The sequence below is a fragment of the Alnus glutinosa genome, chromosome 5 (assembly GCF_958979055.1).
Source record: "Alnus glutinosa chromosome 5, dhAlnGlut1.1, whole genome shotgun sequence".
Lineage (NCBI taxonomy): Eukaryota > Viridiplantae > Streptophyta > Magnoliopsida > Fagales > Betulaceae > Alnus > Alnus glutinosa.
The window spans coordinates 2,834,710-2,860,970 of record NC_084890.1 but is presented as its reverse complement, the minus strand read 5'-3'; the positions used below and the strand labels follow the sequence as shown (position 1 = coordinate 2,860,970).

The following is a 26,261-nucleotide window of genomic DNA, read 5'->3' as shown; positions in this document are numbered from 1 at the left end:
TAGGCGGCAACGTGTGAAACAACTCAACGTGAATGTCCTCTTTTGCAAAGAAGAAGAGAAAATACAGACTCTTTACAAAGGAGAAGAGAAAGACAGAGAAAAGAGAAATGCAAAATATGTTGTCTTCCTGATTTTTTTTAGTAACTCAGTTCCTCTTCCTACAGTTATCAACTCCTCATCAAGATTCAAGGTATGGTTATTATATGATGTTTCATATTTTAAGGCTTGGTTTTTGTAGTTTTGATCTTATAATAAGATTTTTTTTATTTATAAGGCTAAATTTTGGCTTTCAGTGGGCTGTAGCACATCACTGGTTGAAATTTGATGAAAGATATTGTTTAAATAAATATCACTGAATATTATTATTTAAGAACAATAATTTGAATTAATGTTTTTGGTTGGTAATGTAATTTCTTTTAGGGATAACAATATATGGATGTCTCAATGAAAGATTTTGTGTCCCCAAATATGCTTATGGAACTTACACCATCAAAAGGCATGGAGTTTGAATCAGATGAGATTGCATATAATTTTTATAATGAGTATGGGAGAAGGGCAGGTTTTAGTATCAGAAAAGAGTATGTGAAAAAATGTAAAAAGACCGGAATTGTTACTTCAAGGAGATTTGTGTGCGAGGGGGAGGGAATTCGGAGCATAGACAAGCGAGATACTAAAATAAGAAAACCTCGAACGGAAACAAGATGTGGATGCGATGCACGTTTAGGTATTGTATATAATCGAGATAGTGGCAAATACATAGTGACTGACTTCATTGCTGAGCATAATCATAATCTCCATCTCTCAACAACTGTGAACATGATGCCATCACAACGGAAAATGTCTATAACTCAAGCTGCTGAGATTGATTTGGCATATGAATCAGGTTTAAGACTAAAGGATTATTATCAGCTTATGAGTAAGCAAGTTGGTGGAGGTGATAACCTTGGTTTTACCAAGCAAGATCATAAGAACTATCTACGCAATAAGCGACAAAAAGCCTTGAAGTTTGGAAAGATATTTCAGGGGTCAACTTAAAGAAAATCCTTCATATTATTATGCTTTTCAACTGGATGTTGAGGAGTTGATTACTAATATTTTCTGGGCTGGTGCAAGAATGATTATTGACTATGGCCACTTTGGTGATGCAATAACATTTGATACAACGTATAGCACAAATAGAGATGCAAGGCCACTTGGTGTATTTTTGGGACTCAATCAACATAGAGAGACTGTTGTATTTGGAGCTACTTTATTATTTGATGAAACAATTGAGTCTTTTGTATGGTTATTTGAGACCTTTCTAGAAACAATGTCTGGAAATAAGCCAATTACTATTTTCACTGATCAAGATGCAGCAATGTTAGCTGCTATCAAGGAAGTAATGCCTGAAACGTATCATGCGTTGTGTAGTTGGCACATGTGGCAGAATGCTAATAGGCACTTGGGCTATTTACTTAAAGGTGGGTCCCGATTTAATAAAGACTTTTTAGCATATGTCTATGAGTATAATGATGAAAATGACTTTCTATCTACTTGGAATATCATGTTGGAAAAATACGATGCTCGTGATAATAAATGGCTACTGGATATATTTAAATTAAAGGAGAAATGGGCCCAAGCATATGTAAAGATGACCTTCATGGCAGGAATGAGGACTACACAACTAATTGAGAGATTCAATTGTGACTTGAAGGATTGCTTGCGTACTGATCTCAATATACTATAATTTTTCACTCATTTTGAAAGAGTTGTCAATCAAAAACGTGATAAAGAGTTAGAAGCAGAATACAACTCTAGACAAAAATTACCAAGATTGATTCTCAAGAGCTCACCTATTTTGAATCAAGTAACAAAATTGTACACGCCTAAGGTGTTTGAGTTATTTCAAAATGAAGTTGAAGAGGTACCGCCACTCTCCATTATCGACCACAATGCAAGTCAAGCAACACACACATATGTTGTTGGAGTTTTCAATGGACATGGAGAATACAAAATTATGTGGAATCCATTAGATCAAACTTTGTCTTGCAGTTGTAGAAAGTTTGAGACATTTGACATTTTGTGTCGACATGCTCTAAAAATTCTTGATGTATTGGATATCAAGTTGATTCCTGACAGATATATTACAAAGAGATGGAAAAGAGACGCAAAAGATGAGAATGCAAAACATTTCATAAAGAAGGACATTGAGTCAAATATTCTATTAGAATATGCAGATAGGTATCGAGCTTTGTGTCCTAAATATATTCAATTGGTGAATGAGGCATGTGAAACTGAAGAAGGCTTTAATATTCGAAACACAATTGTTGGAGATTTGAAGAAAAGACTTTGTGATGCAAAGAATTGCCAAGGTAATGGAAAAGAAGATAATATTAGGCTTTCAGCTAATATTGTGGACAAAGAAGATGAATCATATGTTTCAGTCACGGTAGGACCAAAATGAATAAAGAAAAAAGAGACTTATCGTAAAAAGAAACGTCGACCCAAATCATGGATGAAAAATGTGAAGAAACCAAAAGAAGGCATATCAAATAATCAAACAAAAGAAATCAAAGTGTCAAAGGTAGTCTACTAAATTATTCTTATTGACTTCCCATGTTCAACTTTATTATCTTACTAAATGCATAAGATTTTTACAGGGTACAGAAGCACATGGTTGCATGGCACAAAAGAGTAATGATGATATCACATATGCTCATGTTCCTAACTTTATCCAAACATCTAAGGTAATATATTCATAGATACATGTTTTAATTACAAAGTTACATAGTTGACTTATTTAGTTAATCTATTGCTGAACTTATCATAAATTCAATTATGTCTTATTTTCTTTATATATATATTTTTAAAAAAAATATTTTCTTTCTAGATACTTGTATTTCAGAGTTTCTCTAATCCAAGCTTTATACAAGAGGAAACAACTAAATAAGTTCAAAAATGAAGGTATATTATTTTCTGACTAAGAAGAATGCAACTAAAAAAGAAACTGAATCATGAATACTATATTTTGAATTTGTATTTTAAATTCTTGCAGGATCTCAGTGGTCTCATGAATGAAGGAACATGGTGGAAGGTCTAGGAGTTTGGTGGTTATGTGTTGTTGATTTTATTTGATGATGGTGAATATTGTACCAATTTGTTATGTTAAGATGGTTTATTTCTTAAGAATTTTTGGATATATGTGTATGTGGTTGGTTTCTTCCCTTGAATTGTTTTGGGTAGATGTTTTGCTCTAACGGGATGGTACAAAGCTTTCTCAAATTATTTAAGAAGAAAATTCTTTTAGGTGGATCTTATTTTTATTATGATTCCAAGGAGGCCACCTTTGCTGATTAGTTGGAAGACAAAACCATGTGATATCCGCATTGAAAGTGAAAGTTAAAGTAAATAACATAATGCTTCATGAGGCAATTATCAACCAATAACATCTCCCTTTTTACCTCCAACAAACACACCATTCAAATTTTAAGATAAACAAAAAAAATGCCATCAAGAAATAGTTTAAAGCATCATTTACATTGTAAACAAATGGCTTTAACTAATGTACATCCTAGTATTGCTCCACACCTAGTCACGATCATCACAAGTGTAGATATTCTAAAATTATTATGCAAGAAATTGCCATAAATTCAATTGCAAGCCGATGTGAATTGGTCTTCACCCCATTACTGAAGCATCATTGTAACTGGGAAAATCTCTGACTTTCCATTTGGTTGCCAATAAAGATTAAAAGAAATGGAATTTTAAAAGAAGAGGAATGTATAACATTATCCTCATAGCTAGTTTGGATGCATGGTGAGCAAATTGATGTGGACAGGCTAAACTCAAAGTTTTAGGGACCTTGTTGGGTGTAGTATTGGATTTAGGCATTGGGACATAGGTAAATGTATGAAATATTGATGGTTAATTATACGTGCTTATTTTCCCCCTCGATTTATAATTCCTGTATTTGGTTGTTCTGTAAATGATAAAAGCCGGTTGATGGAATTCAAATAGATCTGTAAAGAGAGAAGAAACAGAGGAATTTCAAATTTTGAAATTTGGATATTAAAAATTCTGAATTCTGGATTTTGAACTTACCCAATGTATGGGAGGCCAAAATCAAAGCTGGAAGTCCTCTGTTGACTACTTATAAAGGAAAAAAAAATAATAATAAAAAAAAAAATTACCTAATTCGTCGGACTAGCAGTAGGATCGGAGACACAGAAGAAACCGTAGAGAAGCACACGGGTCTGTCAAAAATGGTCCAAATCCTCTCATTTCTAGTGGTTTTTCGTCGCCGGCGTCGTGATCTGTCTAGCCACCACGTCGCACATCGACCGCCACTACTTCGTCTCGCACATGAGCCTCCGGTTCCGGACCAACCCATCTTGCTCCTCCGATTCCAGTACGAACCGGCGCACCTTGCCGGGTTATCTCGCGGTGTACATGGCCAGGAACGCAGGCGTTTCGTGATTCCCACTCGGTTCCTGAACCTCCCGGCGTTCGTGGGTCTACTAGAGAGAGCTGAGGAAGATGGGTTTCAGGGAGATGGTGGTCTGGAGAGAGGTGAGGATTTTTTAGTGTATTTGGGTTTTTTTGGCAGATGTTTTGGGTGGGTGATAGCGACAGGCTGGAATGAGGATGGTTTAATTTTGATTTTTTCTTTTCTTGAGGACGTGGCAGGTTGATGGCCTTGGATCTCTTTAAAGAGATCCAAGCCATCAACCGGCTCTTCTCTAGTTCTTCAGAACTGGAGAGGATCCGGATCCCACAAATAAGCCACGTGGCTAAAGAAAAAAAAAAGAAAAAGAAAATGAACAATCCTCTCCATTTACGGAAGATTATCACTGGCTGACATGGAGGCTATCCCTAAGGGCCATGATCCCGCTCTCCATGCCAGCGAGATAAGCCCGATGATGCCGATCTGTTTTCCCTTGGCCCGGCCTGCGTGGCCCGACTCGTTGAGTACCCGGTTGAGCCGGAGGTTGGTGGTGTCGCTGGACTCGAAGGACCTAACGCTGGAGACGAGTTCGGAGGCGCCGCCACAGAGCGCTCCCATTCACGACAGAGCGTCCCTGGCCTACGACTTCCTCTCCTTTGCACACACCGAGGCACGAACACATGTTTCCAATCTCCACCTGTCAACCGATTCCGATGACTCGCTTGCCGACTATTTGGACAGCACTCTCAAGCTCTTGGATCTCTGCAATTCCATCTCGTCCCTCATTGAACGCTTGCGACTTTGTCGCCTCTCGCTCAACTTCGTTCTTCACCTTCTGGCTCCCTTCGATTTAGGTTTCCTCGCCCCGGAAAAGGTTAGGCGGGCGCGAGATTTGCTCTCCGACTGGGGGAAGCCTTCCTTTGACCTCTACAAATGGGGTTTTCAGAGCAATCCCGAGGATTTTTGTTATGCGCCTGGGTGTTATGAATTAGGCTCATAACAAGTTGATCCGAGATCTGGCTTTGGGCCTCGGTGACGCACCACGCGGGAAGATCTCATCCGCCAATAAGCTCTTGCGCCGCACGATTTGGCTTTGGGCCTCGTCTAGATGGAGTTCCGCCGAAGGAACGCAGTGCGAGTCATGTGGCCTAGAGACGACAGAGGATGGCGTCGTCGCCCGGAGAGTGTTCTTTTTTGCATGTGGATTTTTATTTTTATTTTTTTTTAGCCACGCGGCTTATTTGTGGCCTTGGATCTCTTTAAAGTGATCCTGGCCACAAACCGGCACCTCTCCAATTCATTAGAACTGGAGAGGATTCGGATCCAGAAGAAAAGAGAAAGAAGAAAGAAAAAGAAAGAAAAGGAAAAGAAGAGGAAAAATGGAAAGAGTGCGTGAGAGGTCTAGAAAAAGAGGGAAAAGAAAGAGAAAGTATAACACCCCATAAAAATATTTAGAATATTTTAAGAATATTATTATTCTCATTTTTATAATTAAAATGGATTAAGTCTATAAATATTTTTTATGATTAAATAAATAAGATGCTATAAGTATTAAAGAGAGAGAAAAAAAAAATAATCTAGAAGGAGGAGGTTAGTAGGATGTGTTAGGAGAAAGGGGTGGGGGGCTTCTTTTAAAAAAATAAAATAATACATATATATATACACACATATATTAGTGAATTCTAGAAGTGCAACGTGGCTTAGTTAGAACCCCTTAAAAAAATAAAAAAAAGTGCGGAGACACATCTAGAAGACACTGGACGTGGATCAAAGGTGTCACCGTATTCTTGATTTTTGTCTTCAATGAATAAGAGTGTTAAGCCACTTAGAGCATTCCTAAATAGCCTCACTAAAATAGCTTTTTAGTTATTTTGGTGAGCCAATTTGATAAAAATACGAAAAAAAAATCACTCACAGCAGCCTCACCACTTTAACTAAAAAGTTTTGATGAGTGAAATTACTCACCAATTCCGATGAGTAATATTCACTCACCAACCCCCTCACCAATTTTATTTCTCATTTCTCTCTCACATGATCAGCACACTTTTTTCTTTTTTTCTATCATTTTCTTCTCCCATCTCCCATCTTTCTCACACGATGATATCCTTATTTCATGGACATGAATGTTTCTTTGTCCCTACATAAACTTTGTGGTTCTTTTCATAAAAAAAAAAAAAAAACTTTTATTTATCTTTATTCCTTTTTTTCATTTTTGTTTATTTCTTTCTTGAATTTGGTTGAGAAGAAAATGAAAACTTCTGTGAATTTCTTAGCAATGATCTAATCTCAAGATAAAGGTGTATGATAGCTTGTTATATAAAAAGATTAAATAGAAAAAGAATAAAGAAATTTGAAAAAATATTATTTAAATGAAATAATGATAGTGAATAGTTAAAATAGTGAGGTTGCTAGGAAAATTTTTAAAAAATGGCTCACTAAAATAGAGAAAAGTGATTTTTAACTACTTTGGTAAGTAAAATTTGGTGAAACTACTAGGAATACTCTTATACGTCTTTTTTTTTTTTTTTTAAAAAAAAAGAGATGAAAATACTGAGCAGAGAGACGTGTGGGCTCTGTTACTTTTGGCAAGAGGATTGTAGTTGGACGTCTTTTGTGCGTGGTCCACAAGTAATTGGAGAGTCTTTTTCTCATTCACGTTACAGTAGTTTTTTTTTTATGCCTGGCAGTTACGTGAAGTCTTTGCAGCCATGTCTATTTTTTTTTTTCCTGAGTTAAAAACACTGTGATTCTTCTTCTTCTTCACCTCTCCACTTAATAATCCAGAAGTTAGTTGACCCTTGTCCTTAGTAAATCAGCAGCAGGTATTTTTCCTCTGTCTTCTTGAATTTATTATACCCTTTTAATCTTAATCGTTTCTACTGATAAAAATTTTTCTGGTATGAAACACCACAGACACACACCTGCTGTTGTAAGTTAGAATTTGATTTGTCTTATATCTACTCCTCTCTTTTCTTTTAATTTGTTTATTTAATTACTTCCTATCTTCTTTCCTTCCACTTCTTTCGTTCTCCCTCTTTTTGTTTTACTTTTTCTGAGAGAAAAACAAAAGAGTCAGAGAAGAGGGAGATGAGAGAACGTAAGAGAGAAAATAGGAGAAGGAAGAGAGAAGGGGAAGGGAGGGGAGATTTCCGGCGAATCTGCCACCGCTAGGAAGGTCGCCGACGTCGGTGGGTCACGGCTAGCGCCGGCGACGCCGTAAATGGTCTTTTCCGGCGATTTTTTTTTTCATACCTATATTGTAGAACACTTATTTTCTTTATAGGTAAGTGAAAATCCTAGTTCTTTATAGGTAAGGATTTAGAGCAGGAATTGTGGGTAGAGCGAATGGGTTTTTTGGGCAGAATTGTATTTTGTTCAGATGGGTATACACCTATGAAAACTCTTCCCCGATTTTTAGTTTGGTTCAGATTTAGGTGGAATTTTGGGAGCTTGATTTTAGTTCCCCTGTTTTCGGTGAAAGCCTGATTTTTTTTGAAATATTTTCTGTTTATGGGTATAAGGTTTCTAGTAGGTGAAATTGTTGATTAATGGATTTTTTCTTTTAGAGATTTTGGGGGTTTTGGGACGGCTGATTGGATATTTTTCCTATTCTCTGTAAGTGTTTGTATTCTTGAGTGACTAATTGTAGAGATACTTGAGTGGCCAGATGTCACTTGAAGGGAATGGATGATGTTGTTCTCTTAAAAACAATTAAATTACTATTAAATATGATTATGTTTGATGTTAAAATTGTTTAGTTTCTGAAACTTATAGAATTAATTTTTATTATTTTTCAAACATTCTCTAAATATACTTTTATGATTTAATTTAGGTAGAGGTAACTAAGATCTCACCGAGAATCATCCAGGTAAGGGGATACAACACCTAAAAACCCCCCAACAAGATTTTATTACAAATCTTTTAAGAAAGTGTTGGAAAATTTTACGAAGCATTTACTTACGTGATTTTAATTATTTTAATGTCAAGCTTTTATTACTCATATGTTATTATTCAAGAACCTTGTGCATAAATTACAGTTATGTTTAAGAGCATTTTAAAGTTATGATTTATGCATAATTACAGTTATGATCAAAAGCACTTCAAAGTTATGGATTATGCATACTTACAGTTATGAATAAGAGCATTTCAAAGTTATGATTATAGAGTATTCCAAAGTTTATGATTTATACATGAATACAGTTTTAAATGAAAAGAACATCTAAAGTTTAAAATTTGCACATGATTATAGTTATGAAAACGGCTCTTACAGTTTTAAAGTAAAGTGTACAGTTATAGCAAAACCTACAGTATTATAGAAAACGTTTATGTGCAGTAAATGTTTAACCATGAGGCACTACTACAGTTATGATCGGTACCATATAGGGTAGCATGACAAGCATACCAAAAGACGGTATATGCTACCGGCCGGGGTTAGCCTTCACTTAGGGAAGTTCCCCAAACCGGCGACTCTCCCCTGTGACGACAGGCTGAGTTTATAGGTATTTTGGACAAAACCAACGTGCTCCGCTCACGAGAAATAACGGTGTGGAGTCTATAAAGGGATAAACTACAGTTACAGTTTTTAAGAGAAAATAAATAAAAATAATAAATTTCTTATGCCAGTACTTAAGTTCCTCATTTATTTACTCATAAGTTCTGTTTTAATTAAGTTGTTTGGAATCGACTGTCATTATGCATGTCTAAAGATTAAGGCATGAAGATTTTAATGCATGTGTTATTTCTTTGGTGTTGTATTTTCCTTACTGAGTTGTCAAACTCACCCATTTTCCCTCAACATTTTTCAGATGGCTGTATACATTATAGTGCTAAGAGACAGAGTGCCAATAGGCCTATTAGTGGTTGAGGACCCCCAACTCTGGCCTATTGTATCATAAAATGATGTTGTCATTTTATGAGCCGTTCGATCAAGACCATGTCGTTTATACGCTTGCCGATTGAATGCATGTCGTTTAAGACATCTCCTTGGTCGCATTTGTCGGCCCAACCGGCCTTAACCCAAAAGCAACCCTACTCAATCCTATACAGCTTAAAATTATGATTGTTAATTTTTTACGAAGATTTGTAAAACCAACATTAGATTAACGAATTATGATTAAAGGATTTGACACGTTTAATTAAATATGTCAGGTTATATTTGAACACCACCCTTGAACAAACCTATGTTTATATAGGAACTGCCATAAAAAAATACCTCTTTGATTTAGAGTTTGAAGACATATACCCTCCAAGATATGTCCTCCACTTACAATCAGGGATAGAACACTTCTAAGTTTTAACCGATCATACCATGAGTACTGAGTTCAACATCATACATTTTTGACCCTGAAGCATCTACACACTTCTGCGAGGACATCACTGAATTCAACACTAAACAGAAAACATATATGAAATAAGCATGTGGAACTCAGGTTGAGCTATGAAACCCTACCCTAGGCTCAACCTGCCTAATCTTCACCCTCTGCTTCTCTTACAGGGTGTTGGTGGGAAACTTTAAACACTGTCCTTGAACAAAACTACGTTTATAGAGGAACTGCCATAGAAAGCTACCTCTCTGATTTAGTTTCAAGACATATACCCTCCAAGATATACACACATCTCTCTACTTCACCGTATCATCTCCCTATGTCCTCCACTTACAATCTGGGATGGAACACTTTTAACCGATCATACCATGAGTACTGAGTTTAACATCATACTTTTTTTTACCCTGAAGCATCTACACACTTCTGCGAGGACATCACTGAATTCAACACTAAACAGAAAACACATATGAAATAAGCATGTGGAACTCAACTTAACCTATGAAACCCTACCCTAGGCTCAACCTGCCTAATCTTCACCCCAAGCCCCGAGGCCAGGGCTCCACTCATCACTCATTTGGAAATTCAGCTAAGTTGGGTGAGCTTGATTATGACAATCTGTGATCTAATTCCTGGTTTTTATTCCTCCACATTTGTGTTGACGATAGAGTCTCTTCACTGTGAGAAACAGCCAACAAGAAGAACCTGAAGAATAAAAACCAAAAATAATTGAAGATAATTTTAAAAACATGAAGATAATTGAGATTCCAGAGAAACATGAAGATATTGACGTATCAATTTGAAGAGAAGGAACAACTGAACACAGCAGCAAAACAATAAAACAATGAATAATAACACTGGAAAGTAATAATAGAGAAACAAAGGATTAATAGCTGGTATGTCAATCAAAAGCTCATAAAACACAGTTATGCCTTGATCTCATCCTAATGCCTAGAATCCTATATTATACACTACATTATCCATTTCAGTCAATCTAACCAACACTCAATCTCAGCTCACTAATGCACTACCCCGCAAGAAAACAAAGACCAGTCTCCGACCTACCTCGGATCAACGCCCTAAATTAATTACTGACCCAACAAAATATTTTTCACTTTTTGCATCAACAATGACAAAAATTCCAACAATTAATGCAGTGCTAAATAAGATTATCATTAAAAAAAATAAAAAATAAAAAAATTTGCAAAATGCAGTTTGAAATACGTACCTACAAATTGCAAGGGCTCCAATGCACGGAGAAGCCAAAAGAGTTTTTTCAAGAAATCAATCATGAAAATCCAAAATATGCGCTAATCGTGAAAAATCGTGCATTTATTTTTTTTTCATTAATTTACTGTCGATTTTTTTTTTTTTTTTTTTGGGATTTCGTGGAAAATAAAAATTCAGACTGTAACGGAATTGGCCTAGGGTTAACGATCGTTTCTCCTCCGTAACCTCGCGATACGTTGAGCCACTTGAGTGTGCTGGATCTGGTATTGATGTTGTCATTTTTTGAGCCGTTCGATCAAGACCATGTCGTTTATAAGCTTGCCGATTGAATGCATGTCGTTTAAGACATCTCGTTGGTCGCATTTGTCGGCCCAACCTCAACCCAAAAGCAAACCCTACTCAATCCTATATAGCTTAAAATTATGATTGTGAATTTTTTTATACATATTCCTAAATTTAACACGAAATTAACGAATTATAATTAAAGGGTTTGACACGTTTAATTAAAATGGTCATGTTATATTTGACTTATACAATCTTATAGTTATGTCTCGATCCCAACCCAATACGTGACATTTAAGATTGGTTTTTTAAACAACCCACGAATCTGATGCAAACCCAACATAAAATTAGAAGATTAGGTTGAGGAGTCTAACCCATTTAATTAAATTAGTCGAGTTATGATTGACTTATATAGTCATATACCTATACCTCGACTTGATACGCGAACACAAATTGTAATCCTTCCTTAAAACTCTCTCTCACGTGTGGCACCATATAACATATTGAATATTTTAATTGAAATAGAAGATAAACTATAGAGTCGAGATTTGTACTCATAATCACTATTTTAATACCATGTTAAATTATTGATTATTTTAAAATTTTAAATTAATAAAAAGTAATAAGTTTAATTATTTAATAAATATTTTAATATAAAGTATCGCACATTTCACATACATGATCGCTATAACATCCAAAAATCGTAACATAATGCCAATGTAATAATTGAAAGAAAAATTAAAAGTATATATATATTAATAAATTACATCCATGAGGTAATGAGGTATGAATCATGATGAGATTATAGGGTGAGGAAAGAGACACGTGGACATACCCTCCCTCACATGCACTATGGTGTCAGATGCTTGCCTATGGCAAGTTGACGTAATTGATTGGAATCCAATTGTTATTTAGGGAGAGAGAGGTGGGTAATGCCAATCGCAGGCTCAAATTCGGAAATTGCTTACATCAACATGATTGACATATAATATATGACCTTAATCAAAGGTTTTTTTATTTTTATTTTATTTGGGGGCTATGATCGATATAAAATAGAGTAATACTACATATCATTCATTTATTCTCTTTTTATTCTTTAAAATTGATGTAACTCTTAAAATCATCATTGGATTTATGATAGATCATTATAAGATTTTGATCTAATAGTGATTTTAAGAGCCACATTAATTTTGAGGGGACAAATGGATGATATGTAACATTACTCTATAAATATATTGTAACAAACTGTTGTGCTGTATTCAATTTCGTCAGGAGATATTGAGGGTTGGTTTGATTTTGCAGTTTCAAAACGTAAAATTTTTAAAAATACAGTTAAACGTTTGTTCAAATCATGATTTTTACTTTTAAAATTATAGTTTAATCTTTAAACTCACAGTTTTAAAAAACATACCCCTTAATTGTTTGTCAAGTTGTTATTTTTGAAAACATATTTTAATATGTAAAATTATAAGGCCAAAGGGACGCCAGAGCTTGTTGGTTCAATTTTCTTCTTGCACAGGACTCTACCAATAGATGCTAAACGAAGCAAATGACAGGCCCATATAAGTCTCAAATTAGTTGAAAGTGAGAGTGACGGTTTATTAGTTAGAAAATCAACTACCTTAGACTTTTGCATGCATTAGCGAGAGATATGTTTTTGATACGTTACTCCGATAATAGTAAGAAAATTATGTGCTGCCCATATCTTATTCGATCTTATTGATGACTCCTAGCCTATACACGTAGGATCATAAAAAGATAAAAGTTTCATTGAAAATATGTTACAAGCTAGTGTGATAAATTAATATAATATAGTTAAACTCAAATTTAAAAGTCTAATTTTTTGAATTAAGTGGTGTCTCAACGTGTTATATTTTTTTGCCTTTGGTTCTAAACCTTATGCTAAAACAATATATAGGCCGAAAATATAAATTCTCACGCAATTTTTAAAACAGAAATATTAATAAACACTTTAAAATACTAAATATTTTAAATTACTTTTATTTTTATGTAGCATTAATTATTATTTTTTTTAAAAAAAATATCATTTAAAAAGTACTAATAAACAGAGTGAGTGGTATATATATATATAAATATAATATGATGCAATGTTCATGCACGCAACTCTTAATCACAAAACATTAAAACGTCATCTTTTCTTTCTATCAATATATTACTCTTGGTGATTATATTTACTATAAAGTTATGATATCATCCATCGCCTCGTCTTTTGGAACGGTGAAAATTATCAAACTTTAATAATATATATAGTTTTCATGTTGTCTTCTATATGCGGTGCAAAATTTTACTGTATTTTGTTTTTACGGCACCTAATCTAAATCCACTTAATTAAGAAAAATTTTGAAAATGGTGGGAGGGTGGATCAAATTAATATGCCTTCCAATTAAATAATAGTGTAGGAATAGTATTTGATACTGCTATCAGAGCTACTTTTTCTGCTCAAGCTGCAGTCTGCAGAGATTCTACTGGTTCTATAATCAAGTGTACTTCCATTATTAGCTCACCTTGCTCTGCTCTTTATGGTGATGCTACTGCTGCTCTTCTGGCTGCTCGTTTGACAGTTTCATTAGGGTTATCCTCTTTTATCTTAGAGGGTGATTCTCTCAATGTCATAATGGCGCTTCAACAACCAGCAATTACTATTGATTGACGAATTGCTTCAACCATCTCCACCATCCCTCAAACAGTTAGCTGGAAAGCTAGTCATGTAAATTGAAGTGCAAACTTTTGTGTTCATCATGTGACAAATTAGGCCGCAACCAGAATTCATTCTGGCTGCATTTCCATCCTTTCTCCTCTCTCCACATCTTTTCCTCCATGTTTTGGAAAAGACCCCCCTCCACTTTCTTTATTCCTTAAGTTTTGTTTTTCTTTGGTTTCTTTACAATGTACTCACAAAAAGAAAAAGAAAAAGAAAGAGTCTCCAAATGCCGTCGGTGAGTTGACTCTTTGGGCCGGAAAGCCACTGCCCAACCACTTGATGGCCAACAGGGATCGGGTTGCCTTTGTCTAATTGTCTCCTCGCTTTCTTTAGACACTTATATTTCTCTTACTTTGTCTGACTTAATTAATTTGTTTAGTTTGAAGGGTGCATCATTCATTTCATGATACTAGCCAGTAGCCAGCCGGTGGACAATTTTGACAACCTTGTCTTGTATATTGCAAACGGCAAAGCTTCCCTCTTTGACTGTGGAGCTGATCGCCACGGCGATCGATGACAACCTCAACAATATTAAAAAGAAACGACGTAGTTTAATAAATTAAGTTTATTTTATTTTATTTTTAAAAAATAACTTTGCCTAAAATGAAACCACCGCCTTTGGTTTCATAATGACATTATTTTACTTAGGCTGCGTGTTTCTAGCTAGAGCACGTGCAACTGCTCTGCTCTATAATACAATTAATTAATTACAAGTCGATCTTCTAAAGAAAATTGGGCTTCAATAATGTTATATTAAAACATAATTTCGCAGTAAAGTTAGCATTATAATGGTCAGCACACACTTCCAACATCAACATGGATCTAAATTAAAGCATTCTTTTTAATAATAATCCACCATAATCAACCATATGCATGCATGGATTACGTAATATCTCTAAATTAACCGACCACCCTTCTTTCTTTTATTCTTGGCAGACTCTTCCATCCTATTTTGAAATTTGTGTATAATTTAAGATGAATCTTGCAGGACTTAGAGGTTATAGTTTATAATTTTTTACACGAATCCAACAAAAAATTAGAGGGTTAGAGTTGATGAATCTAATCCGTTTAATTAAATGAGTCGGTTTAGAGTTGACTTATATACCTCTGCCCGAACCCGACACGTGATATTTATGGCTGATCATTTTTATACGACCGCAAACTCGATACGAAATTAGCAGATTAAGGTTGAGAGGTCTGATCATGCATGCTAATTTAATTTAATTGATCGAGTTATAGCTGACCTATATAATCTTAAATTCATACCTCAATACGACCGACGACACACGAACACGAATTGCGACCACTATTTATTGAAAGTCATGCCTCCAGATGCCCCTAGATAGTTTTGCCCCTGGATCCTACCATCCTAAATTGGTGACATGTGTCTCTCTCTCATCTAATGGTGTTCTTCAAGAGGCCCCGTTGTAAATATAGTAACCTTCAATAAGGTCGATTGCTACTTTTTCATGCAAGGCTTGAACCTGGGGAGCTCTGCATGCCTTCCTGACCTTATTTTATGAAAACAATTATATCCAGTGGCATACTCTCTAAAGAGTAGGTTTTAGTTTGACGCGATGATGTAAGGCCAGCTACGAGACTGCAGTTTTCTCCAACATTATTTTTCTACCAAATACAGGTACATACATGCCAGCTTCATTACATGTGACCTCCTCAGCTATGACCCACCTTTCATTGCCGGCAAGAATCTTCAACATATTACTCTATAAATACACCTCCAATATTTAACATTTCGATCAGCTCACTCTACAATATCCCCTCTTTACTCCCTCGTTTTCACACAAGGAAATGGCTCTTCTGAGGAGACGATCATCATATGCTTACTCAAAGATCGATAATGAAGACCCGGAAGAGAGAAAACATCGGCTGGCGCAGTTCTTGATCCAGAAAGTGCTTTTGCAGGCGGATTCTCGAAGAAGACCATCGCTTTTGAGAATCAGGATATGTAGGTTGAAGGTTAAGATTGGGAGGAGATTAAAGAAGCTGAGGAAGAGCGTGTTGTTGGGCATATCTGCGGCAAGAGTTGGGGCTCACAAACGAGTAATCAGTCATGTGAAAACATGGAGGCGCCTGTTTCACCGTGGAGAGACCATTGTTAGCCTGCCTTCTGTGTTCACTTGATGAAGTTTTTGTTTTTGTTTTTGTTTTTTCTTGGTTTGTCATGAATGAATACACTGGCATCTGGTGGTTGTTACTGTTTCATCATGCCATGGCATGGTTGAACCTTCTTTGTATGATCTTTACTAGCTTGAAGCTTGAGCTAAGTCCTATAAGACCCTTTCAAATAGTTTGATCATTCTCTCCCTCTCCCCCGCCCAAACAAAATAAAAATGGTCAAATTTATATTCTAACACTCTTGACTCGTGGGTTTAAACTCTTGTTCAATAAGTGAAACCGAACACGTGAAATATTTAATTGAAATAGGAAGTGAATTACAAAAACAAAGTTCGATCTCATAACCTTTAATTACTCTTATAATACGTAGAAATTTATGTAAAATATAAAATAAGAGAAGATATTCTAGAATATATAGCAAAGGCAAGATATGAAGATAACACAAAAAAATTGGGCTAGTTCAGCCACCCCACTACTAGCAAGTGCCTTTAAGGCTACTTCTTAATTTATTGTATTGAATTGCATAATACAATTGAGTTAATTACATGCATGCTCTATTTATAAGAAAGTTGTGGTAGGTAAGGTGGACTAATTAAGAAGATAATTAAACCTAATGGAAAATATTATAAATAATATTCTAACAAATAATTTGTCTTTGTTCTTATATTTCAACTGAATTTTTTAACCAACAGTCGGGAAATTATAAAGATAGGTTAAGATGCCTGAAATGCTTTTAATTGCATGTCTTCCCCAATATAATAGCTCCAAGCTAGAAATAAATGACATCAACAGTGCATGCCATGAAAGCACACAAAATATGGGGCGAGTTGACATAAATGATAGGTGTAATTAATCCTCTAAGATAGTCACACTTAATCCAGCTACTCATTAAAAAGGGAAGAGGGTTAGAAGGGTTCACCAGTGCATGGGATCCGGTGAAGTCACTCTTATGTCCAAGCTAGTAAGAGTATGGTGCAAGGGTATCATGGTAGTATTTGGCTAAGGGTTGGATTGCATGCACGATAAGTTCATTAATTTATTCAATCATCTAAATTAACGAAAGTTTATTACTTTATCAGTGTCTTAGTCAGCCTAAATAGTAAGTAGCTATTTTAATTTTTACAGACACTCTTAGGGTTCTTAAATACATTTATGTATAGCATATCGCACGCAACCCAATAGAGATATAGCTTAGGATTCTTCTGCCTAATTAACTCAAAACCTAACCAATTAATGTAAGAAATTGGATCTGGCTTGCCACTCACGGCAAGGTTCATGTATGGCACGCCACTCACGGATTCACTCAAAATTGACCAAAGTCAACGGTGTACGGATAATATATTGGCACATTATTGTGTCTTTATGTGATATCGAAGGGTCGGAGTTAATTCTTTTTATTTGTTGTGATAATATTTTGACAAAATAAGCACTTCACTTTTGTAGAGGTAAAAATTAACCTTTTTTTTAAAAAAAATAAAAAATAAAAATAACAAAAAAAATTATGGTGGCTGTGTGACCAATATGACCATCCTAAGTGGAGGAAGGGTGGTCTTGTTTTGACTTTCTTTTCTTTTTGTCTTTTTTTTTTTTTAAGATAAAAAATAAAAATAAAAATTGTTTTTAATTTTTTTTACAAGTAAGGTCTCGTTTGATTTGTGGAATAGACCTTGAAATGAAATGACTATTCCATAGTAATACTCCTTACTTTGTTTGGTAATGGTCTATTCCTTGAAATATTTGTTTCCATTGGAATAACTATTTCTTTACGAAGAAGAATATCTATTCCTTTAAAAAATGAGAAGAATATGCTACATTTTCTATAAAAAATTACTCATTATTTTTTATTCTCTCTCTCTTTAAAAAAATCCATTTTTATAGTGTATGGAGCCGTGGGTGGTCGCACCACCCCCGGAACGCCTCATGATGAACCCATTGGGGTGGTTGGCCACCCTTTAGTTTTCAAAAGATTTATTATTATTATTATTATAATTTGAGTTTTTTTTTTAAAAAAAATAATAATACGAGATTTTTTAGCAATTTTGATTGGAATCTAATTAAAGTATATGATTTATTACTAAATTAAAGAGTAGGAAGAGTTATTGATTCCACTTTCTTTTATTCCCGATAATAACTATTTCCTTTCTTAATGGAATACTCATTCCGTAAACCAAACAAGGCCTAAGGCTCTACATTTGTTTGGATTTATCAAAATAAGGAGGTGTAATATATAGAAAATACTTTCTTTTCTCTTTTTTTTTTTTTCAAAAATGCACCCCCATAAAAAAAATATTTCAAAAAAAGCGATAACAAAACATTAGCGCAAGGTTTTAGGGTTTAACGAAATTGTTTATTGGTTTCCAAGCTTATTCTCTCTTTTAGATTTTTTTTTTCTTGACCGGTGCTGTAACAATTTTTACCTTTATGTCATGTTACAATGAATTAATATAACAAGGTTTACTCAAACTTGATCAAAACTATGTTTAGTTGCTATAGTATAGTTATCACAACCCTAATATCACATAACATAATCTCCTTTATTGTAGAATTCGTATACACATTTTTATTTTAATTAGGGCAAATTTTATTTTAAACTAGGTCGGGAGAAATTCCTTCAAAGACACATTAATTTAACATATTGTCCTATTAAAAATATATTTGAGAATCACATATTCTAAAAGATACATTAATTTAATAATAATGTTAGAAACTACATTTTTTTATTCCATAATGCTGATGTGACAGTTCCAACCAATTTTTAGCTCAGTTTTTACTAAAAAAAATAAAAATAAGGCTTAGTTGACATTGACAGTTGACACATCAACATCGTGGGATAAAAAAAAAAATAAATAAATAAAATTTAATATTACTCTTAATTCAATCTCCGATCCGGTTTAAAGGAAAATTTTATGATTTTAACAAAGTTATTTAAAATTTGGTCCCGACTCCTGAGTACCGTCTAAAGGCCCAAACTGTATATATATATTTGTCTGAGTCAAACTGTGGACTAGATTGTTACGACCACCCATCCATTTCTCACAGTTGGTGAAATCTGAGGGCGTAGAATCCTTCGGACTTGGTCCCACACTAACTCTCAGTGCTGACGGGGACCCCCGAAACCTAAAGACGACCACTGTGGTTGTTCCTTGTTAGGCACTCTTTAGTTTCGTTCTCGTTTTCTCAGCAACCAAACGGAGATTTTCAGCTTCCTTCTCAACCGTATTCGCCTCCTCTGGTAATCGTACTTGTTGCCTTCTTTTACGTGATCTGAATTGTTGTTCGAATGAGGTTATTTATGTATGATTTTAAGCTTATACTAATTTCTCTATTTGCTAATTTTTTTTTTAGTTTGATCAGTGAATTTTAAAGTTAGTTCAAGCATGTTATTAAGGGAATTTAGTTAAGTGAATTGATTTAGGTGTTACGCTCAAAATTTAGTTTGGTTAGGGGTTGGGGTTTAGGGTTAGTTGATTGAATTGTGGTTTAAATGAGTTCTTTATGTATGATTTTAAGGTTATTACAATTCTCCACAGCTGATTTTTTCTAGTTTGATCAGCGAGTTTTACAGTTCAAGCATTGTATAAGGAATTTTTAGCTAATTGAATTGGTTTAGGTGGTTCTTCGTGAATGCTGGAAATTTAAGTTTGGTTATTTTTGTAATTTCAAGGTAGGTTTCATGGATTTTGTTGGAAATATGGATACAATATGGTGCTTTTGTTCTCAATTCCGTGTGGGATTATAGTGCTACAAATTTGTGAGGCTTGGGCTCTGGCTTAGTAGAAATGAGTGTGGTGGGATTTGATTTTGGAAATGAGAACTGCGTTATTGCAGTTGCGAAGCAACGTGGTATTGATGTTTTGTTGAATGATGAATCAAAGCGTGAAACACCGGCAGTGGTGTCATTTGGAAAGAAGCAGCGATTCATGGGTTTTGCTGGAGCCGCTAGTGCGACAATGAACCCCAAATCGACAATTTCTCAAGTGAAGAGGTTAATTGGTTTGAAATTTATGGAACCAGATGTTCAGAACGACCTTAAATCGTTACCTTTTGAATGTGTGGAAGGCCCAGATGGTGGCATCTTAATTCGTTTAGAATACTTGGGTGAGATACAAACATTTGCTCCGGTTCAGATTCTGGGGATGTTGTTTTCTCATTTGAAGCGCATAACTGAGAAGAATCTTAAAATGCCCATTTCGAATTGTGTGATTGGGATTCCCTCTTACTTTACGGATTTGCAGAGACGTGCTTATCTGGACGCTGCAGCAATTGCTGGACTGAGGCCACTGAGATTGATGCATGACTGTACTGCTACAGCGCTTGGCTATGGTATTTACAAGACTGATTTCTCCATTGCAGGCCCAACTTATGTTGTGTTTGTCGACATTGGGCATTGTGACACACAGGTTTGTGTTGCATCATTTGAGAGTGGACAAATGAAAATAATTTCCCATGCTTTTGACAGGAACTTGGGTGGGAGAGATTTTGACGAGGTTCTATTCAGTTATTTTGCGGCTCAGTTCAAGGAGCAGTATAACATTGATGTCTATTCAAATGCCAGAGCATCTATTCGGTTGAGGGCGTCTTGTGAGAAACTAAAGAAGGTGCTGAGTGCGAATGCAGAGGCGCCACTAAATATAGAGTGCCTGATGGACGAGAAAGATGTTGAGGGTTTTATTAAAAGGGAGGAGTTTGAGAAATTGTCATTGAACTTGTTGGAGAGAATCATTGTCCCTTGTCGTAAGGCTTTGATTGACTCTGGTTTGACTGAGGAGAAGATCCACTCAGTAGAGCTTGTTGGCTCAGGGTCTCGGATACCAGCAATTGGTAGGACGTTAGCTTCTTTATTCAAGAGAGAACCAAGCCGGAAAATAAATGCAAGTGAGTGTGTTGCTCGTGGTTGTGCTCTTCAGTGTGCAATGCTTAGCCCAATATTCCATGTCAGAGATTATGAGGTTTGTCTTTTTTCTACACAGTTTCCACTCTATTCTATCGAGATAAGATGATTTCTGCTATTACTTAACTATTTTTCTTATACTCATTATGTTCTCAAACATTTGCCTTCTTGTATTCTTTATTTATTTCCTAAGGGTTCATATCGTTCCTGGTTAAAAATATGGAAAGATGCTCCTTCAAAGTTAGGAATGCTATACATTAGTTGTTGGTCATTCAGCAAATATGTCCTTCGATTGTTTACCCCTTAACTTGTATCTTTTTCTTGGCAGGCTGCCATAAAATCTCTCTGAGACAATCTTTTATTTTTTCTTATATTTTTATCTATTTATTTCAATGGGAAGGGGCATGAGATTCTTCAATGGCCATTACTAAGTATTGGTCTACAAAGTGGGGTCCTGCGATTGGAGATGTCAATACAGAACTCAATTGTGGCATCATCTGTATACCTTTTTTTTTTCCTGTCTGATCATTAATAAACATGGCAGTGAGTTATATCTGAAACAACCATGGATCATCTTAAGTTTTTAAGTTCTCTTCAATTAACTTTTCTCTGGGCACATATATGTCAATTCCACCAGAATATATGAAGAGATGCCTGCACTCTTGCATGTAATTTTCGTGTCCATTTCCTATTTAATATTATGGTGTTTACAGATGTTGTCATCCGCAGGTTCAAGATGCATTTCCTTTCTCCATTGGATTCTCATCGGATAAAGGTCCAGTTTGCACGCAGTTGAATGGTGCTCTTATGCGAAAACACCATCCATTCCCCAGTGTTAAGATTCTTAGTTTGCGTAGGACTAATATGTTTGATATGTTAGCCTACTACGCTGATCTAAGTGAATTACCCTCTGGCGTATCATCTAAAATCAGTAGTTTTACGGTATGACTGCCTCTTGAACAGGCCTTTTTTCTTCTTCATAGATATATGTAAATTTTGATATTTGTAATTAATCGATTTTATCTAAATCATGCATGCTAGCGATTTAGACAATGTTACAAATATACATTAGCTCCTTTTGGATTCTTAAAAATTGTGATGTAAATCACTTCGCAGGATGATCTTTATGTACTTTTCGTTCTGTACATTTTCCCCTTTCTCTATAATAAGCTTTGGTAAGAATGATTCAACTTTATAGACTTTATTTTAATAACTGAAAAAATTGTCTGTAATATTTTGTTACATTTCACATGGTACTCCCAAGAAAGGAAGAGAGGGATGCATTGGGTAGATTATTAGCATGAATCTTGAAAGTTACAACCTTATGCTAATGCAATCCTGTTTAGCAATGTCCTAACCTGTAATTTGGGGGTGAAAATGGTATTTTTGTGGTTGACCCCAAGCACTGAGGACAAAAGGCTTCCTTGAGTTGACCATATAGTAAGAAACAAATACTGACTGCTGCATGCTACCTTGAGAAATAAGAGTTTATTCGGGTTGGGTGGTTAGTCGTGATACATAATCATAGATATCTTCTGTGCTAAAGTGGCATAAGAATGATAATTTAAAAGCAGCCCTTGGGCCCATGAAGATAGAATGCCATACTAAAGTTATACATTATCTCATGCCCATGTTACATAATTGCTGCTACTGCCTTCTCTTTTTAATATTTACAGATTGAGTAGGCCTGAATTTGGAAATACCTTTGGGTAATAATTTATGATGACTGAGGTCTATATTTAATTATTGCTGGGGCATGCTGTAGTTTGGAGATGACATTATGGAACAATTTTTATGCTCCCCTCTCTCTAATGCATATTTTCTCTTCCAATCAGAATGGGGCTAAATTCGTGTCTGTTTGTGTTTCTCTATCTGTAGTTATTTTTGTTTCTCAGCGAGGTATTTATATTTCAATTTCTTTAGCATGTAATCAATTGTCTTTGTTTGAAGCCCGATGCAGTCATTGTTTAGTTTTGTTCTTATGTTTATTGAGGCTTGATTTATGATTTTCCATTTCTCTAGATTGGCCCTTTCCAAGTTTCTCACATGGAAGCAAGAAAAGTTAAAGTTAGAGTGCAGCTAAACATGCATGGGATTGTTACTATTGTATCAGCCTCAGTAAGTGTAATTTTAACAATTGGTACACTGAACATATTTAGCATGAGACCTCCTTTGTGATGCCTATTTGACTTCAGCAAAGATGGAGGTGGAATCCAATCATATGGATGCTAACTTGTTATAAGCCCTTTCTACTGAATCAGCTATTAGATAATCATATGGATGATCCTCTTACAACGAGTGATGCTCAATTGACTTCAGCAAAGATGGAGGTGGAATCCAATCATGGGTCTTCTGTTGTCCCAAATAGTGCCAAAGATAGTAGTCTCAAACGGTTGCAACCTTCATCCATGTCTGCTGTAAGTTTAGTCGGATAGCCATTGATGTGTATGTTTCTTAGTTCTAGGCTGCATTGACATTATTAATTTACTGTCTTCCACATTCTCCAGAAAAATTAGAAACATATACTTGCTTTCATTAGCAGTTCTCTCACCTTCAAGGGACTTTATCTCATATGGTGGACCAGTTTTGTATTGAATTGAGGAAATTCTTTTCCATATATGTGTATTAAGTTGGAAGTTTAGGCATTAAATTCAATTCCCTTGTGTAGGCTGATGGAAAGAGAAAAAACAAGGTTGTCAAAAGGCTGGATATTCCTGTTAGTGAGAGAGTCTATGGTGGAATGGCAAATGTGGAGCTCTCAGATGCTGAAAAGAAAGAACTTCAGCTGGTGCAACAAGACTTAAAGATGGAGCATACAAAAGATAAGAAAAATGCATTGGAGTCTTATGTCTATGAGATGCGTGATAAGGTATGACATAAAAATTCAGAATCAATTGATTGAGTTACCCTCCAAATTTAAAGACCAGTTCTCAGAGTGGGGGAATCTGCAGAAAATTTGAGTCATACCTACTTTAACTTGCAAAGCTTTCATAGAATATGCTCTATAAACTTGTTGCACTTATCTAGAGAAACAGAACTTATATTCTGATATGGTAATACCGTATCATTCATTGATGCAATGAGCGCATCAAATGGTCAATGTGGTGTAGGCCTGTATGCTCTACTTGGAGGGAATGGTTGGGGAAATTCCTGGGCTTGTTCCCTTAAGCCTCACTTCTTATGTCAAGGCTTAGTTATGTTTAAAGGGTGTACTTTGTAGCTTTATCCCTTTCCAAAACAAAAATATTTCTTGTTACCCTTCTTCACTTGAACCATTAGTTAGTACTCTTTTTTGGCTGCATTCCATTCCCCTTCTATGATTTTGATGTAAGTTAAGGCCATTTACTTGGAAATTGTATTCATGAAAATTCTGTCTCCTAATGTGTATTCATGAAATTTCTTCTATGGTTCCTAGGACATGAAATGTAAAAAGTCTTACTTATTACTTCTCTTATATTTAACTAATGATTGGACCTCCGAATTTGAATAATTGGAGCCCATACCTTATACCTCCATGTGTGTCGAAGATTGAAGACGATTACTATGCATCCTTTTAAACTTCTGATGCTATTATCGCTAGGGGGGATGATGCATACGTTTTCTTTGGTTACCAAAACATACTCTTAATGAAGATTTTGCTGTAGTATAGAGCACCTTTCTTCTTGTGAAAATTAAAGCTGATAAGCAGCTAGATTTTTCAACTAATTGGATATGACTTGAACAGGGTTCCCATATCTATAGTCCTGCCATTCTGGCAAGGGGTCCTGGTGATTTTTTTTTTCTTTTTCTTTCTGTATGTCAAGTCCAACATCGTTTTTACCGATATCTAAATTCTCATGTGCGCATCTTAAATTGTTACTGAGTCGACTTCAGATCTTTCGACTGTTTTATTCGATTTGATTGTTTTGGATGTTAGAATAACACTATCATGTGGTAGATGTTAAATAAATACCGGGGCTTTTCCACCAAGTCAGAGCTGGAAGGAATCTCCAATAATCTTCAACAGACAGAAGAGTGGCTTTATGAGGAAGGAGTTGATGAATCTCTAGATGTTTATACTGGAAAACTGGAGTATCTTAAACAGGTGCTAAATAATATAGAATTTTCTCTGATTTATATGATTTTTTTTTCCTTAAAAGGATGCATTTGACAGAGTTTGGGTTTGTAATAGCTGGTTGATCCCATTGAAAACCGATATAAAGAAGAAGAGGCGCGAGATGAAGCTAGTAAGGGTCTGTTAGATTGTGTCACAAATTATCGGATGGTTGTCGGGTCACTTCCAGCCAGTGAGAGACATGCGGTATGATCCTTGTCCATTAATTGGTTGGTGGTGAATTCATTCTTGGCAAATAGCCAGAGTCCACAAATTGATTCTTCTCTTTTGCAGGTCATTGATGAATGCAATAAAGCAGAGAAATGGTTGCAAGAGAAAATCCAACAGCAGAATTCTTTGCCTAAAAATACTGATCCGGTACTATGGTCGAATGAAATCAAGAAAAAGACAGAGGCTCTGGACATGTACTGTTCTCATCCACTATTAATCTTCACTTTACTAACCCATGATTTAAAGTGTCCCTTCTATTGTGGAATTGGCTAATATTTCCTCGTTTCGTTTGCAATGTTTTGTTTGTTTTCTTACATTTTATTGCTCTTTCATTTTTTTTCACCTTAAACCTGATGGGGTTCCGTGTATTGTTATTCAGGACCTGCAAACATATAATGAGTTCCAATGCTTCTCTCCCAAGTCCAGAGGATGCAGATGACTCAGACCAGAGAGACAAACCGGATGGCTTTAGAATGCAAATAGATTGATGCGGGTTGATGTAACTTTGAGTTAACTAAGAATCTAAGACACACAACACAAAACAACTTGATCACATGCAGCAGATTCACGCTGATTCATTTGGATTCTACTCTTGTACTAGCAGCAGAGATCATCCTAACATGGTAAGAACCAGTTTCGTTTCTTCTCTCACTCAGAACACTGCCATCATGGATAATGACTCTTTGCTTCTTGTTTTTATATTTTTGGTTTTGATTTAGATTTTACATGCTCAATGTATAGGATCTGAAAGAAAATTACTCTTATGACGATGCATGTCGCCTATCGGATAAACTGTAAACCTCATACATGGCATTTTAGTTGGTCTGTCCTGCAATGTTTTTTCATATCTTAACCGTCTATTTATTGTGTATGCAAATGGATGGTCATGACTCATGATTAATTGTCAAGATGAATTTGAATTAGTCCATCAG

At 35.4% G+C, this 26,261-nt stretch overlaps 2 protein-coding genes across 3 annotated transcripts; both read left to right on the top strand.

The window, feature by feature from the left end:
* The first annotated feature begins 1,114 nt into the window (after positions 1–1,114).
* On the top strand, positions 1,115–3,079 carry LOC133868230 (protein FAR-RED IMPAIRED RESPONSE 1-like). The gene is made up of 4 exons (XM_062305050.1): positions 1,115–1,703; positions 1,749–2,428; positions 2,640–2,726; positions 3,035–3,079. Exons 1-4 carry the CDS (start codon positions 1,115–1,117, stop codon positions 3,077–3,079), a joined length of 1,401 nt encoding a protein of 466 aa, XP_062161034.1.
* Positions 3,080–19,138: 16,059 nt separating this feature from the next.
* Positions 19,139–26,189, top strand: LOC133868677 (heat shock 70 kDa protein 16-like). Of its 2 annotated transcripts, none has more exons than XM_062305646.1 (10): positions 19,139–19,346; positions 19,783–21,063; positions 21,735–21,947; positions 23,028–23,123; positions 23,267–23,422; positions 23,674–23,874; positions 24,943–25,089; positions 25,177–25,305; positions 25,393–25,523; positions 25,709–26,189. In XM_062305646.1, exons 2-10 carry the CDS (start codon positions 19,894–19,896, stop codon positions 25,815–25,817), a joined length of 2,352 nt encoding a protein of 783 aa, XP_062161630.1. In that variant the 5' UTR covers positions 19,139–19,346; positions 19,783–19,893; the 3' UTR covers positions 25,818–26,189. The 2 variants fall into 2 exon arrangements, with proteins under 2 accessions (XP_062161630.1, XP_062161629.1); XM_062305645.1 differs by having other exon boundaries at positions 19,779–21,063.
* The last annotated feature ends 72 nt before the right edge of the window (positions 26,190–26,261 follow it).